We start from the raw sequence: 6,690 nt of genomic DNA on the forward strand, positions 1-6,690 counted from the left end.
TATCTATATATATGTATATGTATATGTATATATATATATTTATGTATATGTATATCTATATGTATGTATAAATATACATATATCTATATATATGTATATGTATATGTATATATATATATTTATGTATATGTATATCTATATGTATGTATAAATATACATATATCTATATATATGTATATGTATATGTATATATATATATTTATGTATATGTATATCTATATGTATGTATAAATATACATATATCTATATATATGTATATGTATATGTATATATATATATTTATGTATATGTATATCTATATGTATGTATAAATATACATATATCTATATATATGTATATGTATATGTATATATAGGCTGATTAGTTGAGCCCAATCTTCTGATTCGATATTTCCTCCATGCTAGTATATATATATAGTGTGTGGAACATTATACGATGGCAACCCAGCAATGCTACGAGTATACCTGGCAGCTCCGGCGCCACGGTGACAGTGACAGGTTTGATGACCCTGTTGACACTCGATGACGTCATCCGCTCGCAGGCGCTGTTAGAGGGCGCGCACTCTCTCTGCTCGCTGATGATGTCACCGTCGCACTGGCTGTCACGGGAAAACACAAGGCTCACCTAACCGCCACACCTGACCTCTCACACGGCCCCCTCAATCGCTCTCACCACACCTCACCTGACCGCCACACCTCACCTGGGACGCACGCACTCCTTGAATCGCCGCTGCACGCAGGTGCGCGTGCAGGGCGACCACTCGGACCAGTCGGAGTAGTGATGGTCGGACGTGTCGGCGGCTCTCACGCGCTGCGGCCCCGCGCCGCCCCGCGAGTCGTTGGAGTGGGACGCGCAGTGACCCGTGAAGCAACTCCTCACCTGCACAGAGAGGTCAGTGACGTCAGTGGAGGCGTCACGGCATGGGTATAGTGACGTCACAACGTGAGGCTTGACGCCGTCTGATGTGTCACGTTTGCAGTGACGCAAACTGATGCGTCACAGGATTTGCAGTGACGTCAACTGACGCGTCACAGGGTTGACAATGACGTCAGCTCACGCGTTGCAACATGGCCAGCCGCATTAAACCACGTAACACAATGTGTATATACGTATGTAAATACACAACATATAGTACCTCTGACATCATGACTGCAAAAACGCAGTCACGTGGACGGACATAATAACGTGGACGAAATTATACGATAACGACGCATTGTGATCCAGACGACCAATTCGACAAATCACACATCGTACCTCTTTCAACCGATTTCTGCCGCAGTCGGTCCTGCTGCTGCAGTGACGGATGCGATGCTGGCGACACCTATGCGTGCACGTCGACCAGTCGCTCCAGGGATGGTAGATGTCGTTGTAATTGACGTAAGAATGGTCGTTGCCAACAGACACCATCGATTCCATCTCGCTGTCGGCCACGGGCGAGCTCTCTGTCGAGTTGTCATCGTCCTGCTCAGACAACAAGCGTGCGGCACGTATAGCGCATCAAGAAACTCGTGTAGGAAACTCACATATAACAATACATAGTTCATGTGTTGTAAAATAACACATGGAAACATATGATAATAATGATGATAGCTCATATAGTAAGCTCATATAGTACTCCTATGGCAAGCTCATTACATAGGCCTATGGTAAACGCATATAGTTTATGTTTTCCTGATAACTTATGGTGTAATATATATATATATATATATATATATATATATATATATATGCGAGACTAACATCAATAACACGCTTCCTTCGATGATTCGGAGCTACTTAAAACTGAATATTTACCGAACGGCTCACTATAATACATGTCAGACAAGCATAGATACGCATGAACTGAATATAACAAGTTCTGCTAGGTTGTTTATCATGGGGAGATAGCGTGACTGCATGACTACGTATAATTACACTTAATAACACACAACTGACTATATTGCGTCACGACATCATGATCTAGATTTAGGAGGTGCAGTAGAGGAGCGCCTAGAAAGAGTCGAGCGATGACTCACACACACGTGCACGCTCGCACGCACGCACGCACGCACGCACGCACGCACGCACGCATACACACACACACACATAAACTTATTTATTCAATTTATTATATATATAACATATATTATACATTTATCTATTTATTCGCTTATTCACTTAAACACAGAGATATACCTACCGCCAAGAGTACACAGTGGTCACAAGCTGCATATAGTTGTAGTAGTTGTAGTGTGTATTAGTAATTAAGTGCATGTGCGACAATAATAAATCAGCGAGTGACTCATCCCAGCATCTCGTAAACAACTCACCGGGAATAGATACGTCCACGGCCACTGCGCAGCCATCGCGTCACACCGGCACGACAGCGGGATGAGGACGAGGATGAAGATGCTGAGCATCACGCACGATGACGTCACGATTCCGCCACCCATCGTCACGGAAACCTATACGCGCACAGTTAGAATGTTGTTTAGAAACAGCTGCGGTGTCGTTCACGCACAGCGGGGATGTTCTTCCGCAAAGCTGTAACGTTGTTCACACAAAGATATGATCTTGTTCACGCACAACTGCAATGTTGTTCACACACAGCTAAAATGTTGTTCACACACAGCTAAAATGTTATTCACACACAGCTGTGATGTTGTTCCGCACAGCTGCTTGTTGTTCATGAACAGATATAGGATGCTGTTCCGAACAGCTGTGTTGTTCACGCACAACTGCGATGTTGTTCCATGCACACAGCTGCTTGTTGTTCATGAACAGCTAGAATGTTGTTCTCGCACAACTGCGATGTTGTTCTCTCGAGATGTTGTAATAACAAGATAGTCTCGACGATGCGTGTTAGGTTGCTAGGATACCTATGACGCAGTCGTTGCTTCCATGACGTACTCTGTTTCTTACACTTCGAATCTGGCGTGAAAATGTGGGTAAAACAGAACCAGCGTGAGATCGCGAGTGGATTAATAACTCTGATGGGAGTAATAACTAAGTAGTTTATTGCATATTAGATCTAGTCCTAGTATGCGTATAGTATATGCCGAGTATGTCTAGTATGCCTAGTATAACTCTCAACAGACCGTGGGTCGTGATCGCGCGTTGGTGGGCTCAGCGCTACGCATGAGGAGTCTAGGTTAGCACACGCGCACGCACGCACGCACGAGCACATGCATACATAAACACACGCACGCACGCACGCATGCACGCACAAGAGCGCGCGCGCACACGCATACATGAACACACGCTCGCACGCACGCACGCACACACAAGAGCGCGCGCGCACAGCGCCACAGGCCGCACACACACACACTCTCTCTCGCTCTTTCACACTCACACGAACACGCGCGACGTTCACACACCACACACACACACACCACACACAACACACACACACACACACACACACACCACACACACACACACACACACACACACACACACACACACACACACACACACGCTCTCTCTCTCTCTCTCTCTCTCTCTCTCTCTTTCTCTCTTTCTTTCTCTCTTTCTCTTCCCCATCTCCCACATGCTCTATAAGTATACTATCCACAGTCTCACGCATGCTCTGCTCTCCTTCGGTTAGATGGAGGTACGAGAATTGGCTGGGGTGCATGGGACGAATGTGACAACTAACAAACCACAACTAACTATATCTAACTAACTAACTAACTATAACTAACTAACCACAGCCAAACTAACTGACAACTTATTAGAACAATGCGTTTCCTCATCCTTCTTCTTCTTTCACGCGGCAGGAATTGATCCAGAAACTATAGTAGATAATTGAGTGATTGTGCGCCAACCATGCATCGTGTAGACGCACAAATGCAGCGAAGAGTCACAGCAACACCGAAGGTGTTACAGGGGTAGATAATGACTAATTAATTGTCATTATCTACCCTAGTGCTACACATATGCCCGCGCGGAGAAATCATTTATATAGTATCATTTACGTCGACCATTTATATAGAACCTATTTATATAGGGCCATTTATATATAACCATTTATATATAGGAAGATTTATGTACAGCCATTTACGTAGAATGTTAATATAGACCCTTTAACACAGGGCCGTATAATATAATATAGAACCATTCATGTGTAGAGTCATTTATATAGAACCTTATATATAGGGTCATTTATCTAAATCCATTTATGTAGAACGTTTATATAGAACCTTAAATATGTGGTCCTTTATATAGGGGTATAATAATGTCAGTACGGGTCAGTCGTAGATGTAAGCTGTGATGGGAAGAGGGAGTGGTGCTGGTGGTGGTGGAGCACGGGTCAACGCTGTGTAGCGCTGACGGAAGTTGTCGCGAAAGACGGTTTCCTGTGCTTCCATATCAAGCCAGGAACTAGCTGGCCCGCCTGCCCGTCCAGGCTGCGAGACTATAACGTGTCAATACACACACACATACACACGCACGCACGCAGGCGCGCACGCAGGCACCCACGCACACACGAACACACACACACACACACACACACACACACACACACACACACAGGCACGCACACACACACACATACACACGGTGTGGTGAGAGGTTTTTGAAACGCTATATTCTTTTGATTTACGACCGCGATTGTTCGACGTTTGAACAGTTTCTTGGAGCTTATAGCCAACGGTTGGTAATGCGTTGATCTTTTGATTCATCAAGAAATTACTGCACTTATAAATATTAAATACTGACAAATTGTGGCCAGGAACTCGCTCACTATTCCAACGTCAGATTAGAGAAAGAAAGAAAAACAACGATGGTACAGTTTTTAACATATATAAGACGAGGTCTATATACTCTTCAGCTCTTATACATATACTGACAATTAACGCGTGATGCCAGGAACTATAACTATTCCAAGAAAAGGAGGGAATTAAAGAAGAGAAGGAAAAACAATCACGGTACATACCGTTAGTTTGTTTTCCCATTCGACGTTGCAAATAGGAAATGGATTTCTGACCTATTTCGTATTTTTAAAATAAAAATAGAAAATAGGAAATGGGTTTCTGATCCGTTTCCTATTTTAAAAGTCTAAATAGGAAATGGGAAAAGCGTATCTGCGTGTGCGTACGTGTACCTGCGTGTACGTGCGTGTACGACGTGCGTGTACGTGCGTGCACCGTGCGCGTACGTGCGTGTATCTCCGTGTACCCGCCGTGTACGCTGCGTGTACTGCGTTCCTACGTGCGTGTACCCGCGTGCACGTGCGGCACGTGCGTGTACCCGCGTGTACGTGCGTGCATCTGCGTGTACCCGCGTGCACGTGTGTGTATCTGCGTGTGCGTGCGTGTGCACCGGGTACACGCACGCTACACGCACGTACACGCACGCACGCTGGTACACGCAGATACACGCACGTACACGCGGCGTCACGCACGTGCACGCGGTCGCTACACGCACGTACACGCAGTACACGCACGCTACACGCACGTACACGCGGGTACACGCACGTACACACGCGGTCGGGACACACCGTACACACGGCGCACACGCACGTACAACCCTTCCTTTTCCTTTTCCCATTTCCTATTTAGTACTTTAAATAGGAAACGGATCAGAAACCCATTTCCCATTTCCTATTTAGACTTTAAAAATTGGGAACGGATCAGAAACCCATTTCCTATTTTCATTTTAAAAATAGGAAATAGTAGTCAGAAACCCATTTCCTATTTGCAACGCACAATGCTGGAAAACAAACTAACGGTATGTACCGTGATTCAATCCTCTAAGCGCAGTTTTTTACATTTAAGCGCGAGGCGAAGCTATTCATCTCTGAAATACTGACAACTAACTTCGCGGCCAAAAAAAACTCACTATTTCTCAGATCAAGAAGAAGAAGAAAAAATTCTTACGCGCAGTTTTTGACAACCAATGGCGGGAAACGTGCCTTCGTCTTTACCAGCTTTTCTACGCTACACTAAACTACGACATACCTTCTCTTGATGACGACGCACGGCAAACGTAAACAAGCAGCCAACAGCAGAGACCCAGCGTTCGACTAGAGAACGAGAGAGAGAGAGAGAGAGGAGAGCAGAGAGAACCCTGGAGAAAGCAGTGCGCCCTCACCAACATTGACCGGACCACGTACTCACGCTCGTCACGCATAGGCTGTGATTCACCACGAGAGAGACTCCCGTGTACATGCTACTGCTGGTTACCGGAGAGTGAGCGCATCACGGGGTCGCTGCGCCTGACGTGACAGGGATGGGAGGGAGGGGCGGGATAGCGATGAATCACGTAAACAACCTGCTCGTGTGACATAACAGCGATGAGAACCGGATCCAGTGACTATATAGCGAGTGACTACTACTGACTACCTACTGCGGTGAGAGGTTATCTCTGGTTAGGTGCGTGCGTCCGTCTGCCCGTGTGCTAAGATCTCAGATGCTCAACCTACGCCATGGTTACCACGATCTAGCGCGCGGGCGTGGGGTGTGACTGGGGGGGGATTAGGCGATGGGAGAGGGAGATTAAGGATTGGATGTGGCCAACCGGACGCCGGGAGGGGGGTCCTGTTGCTGGGTGTCACCTCCCGCTGCTGCATCCGCTTTGAACACAGGCGGCGTGAGCGCACACAGGCGCACGCACATATTGATTGTTGCACGCGCACGACGCGTGAACGTGAGTGCGTACGTACGACCACAGGCGCGCATACACATTCATGCCGCACACTCACACACA

At 46.2% G+C, this 6,690-nt stretch overlaps 1 protein-coding gene across 2 annotated transcripts in view; it reads right to left on the reverse strand.

Annotated features, from left to right (window-relative positions):
- LOC106814872 (serine protease 30-like) overlaps positions 1–6,001 on the reverse strand; it is a 9,354-nt gene extending 3,353 nt beyond the window's left edge. The window contains exons 1-5 of one of the 2 annotated variants that reach the window (XM_014819246.1): positions 5,943–6,001; positions 2,310–2,444; positions 1,255–1,461; positions 701–879; positions 465–598 (exon numbers count right to left, since the gene is read on the reverse strand). In XM_014819246.1, coding sequence (XP_014674732.1) covers positions 465–598; positions 701–879; positions 1,255–1,461; positions 2,310–2,432 — 643 coding nt within the window. In that variant the 5' untranslated portion in view covers positions 2,433–2,444; positions 5,943–6,001. Of the gene's footprint in view, positions 1–464; positions 599–700; positions 880–1,254; positions 1,462–2,309; positions 2,911–5,942 lie in introns of both variants that reach the window. The other variant, XM_014819245.1, reaches the window with a different exon arrangement.
- Between the last annotated feature and the right edge of the window lie 689 nt (positions 6,002–6,690).

The sequence above is a fragment of the Priapulus caudatus genome, unplaced genomic scaffold (assembly GCF_000485595.1).
Source record: "Priapulus caudatus unplaced genomic scaffold, Priapulus_caudatus-5.0.1 Scaffold994, whole genome shotgun sequence".
Classification (NCBI taxonomy): Eukaryota; Metazoa; Priapulida; class Priapulimorpha; order Priapulimorphida; family Priapulidae; genus Priapulus; species Priapulus caudatus.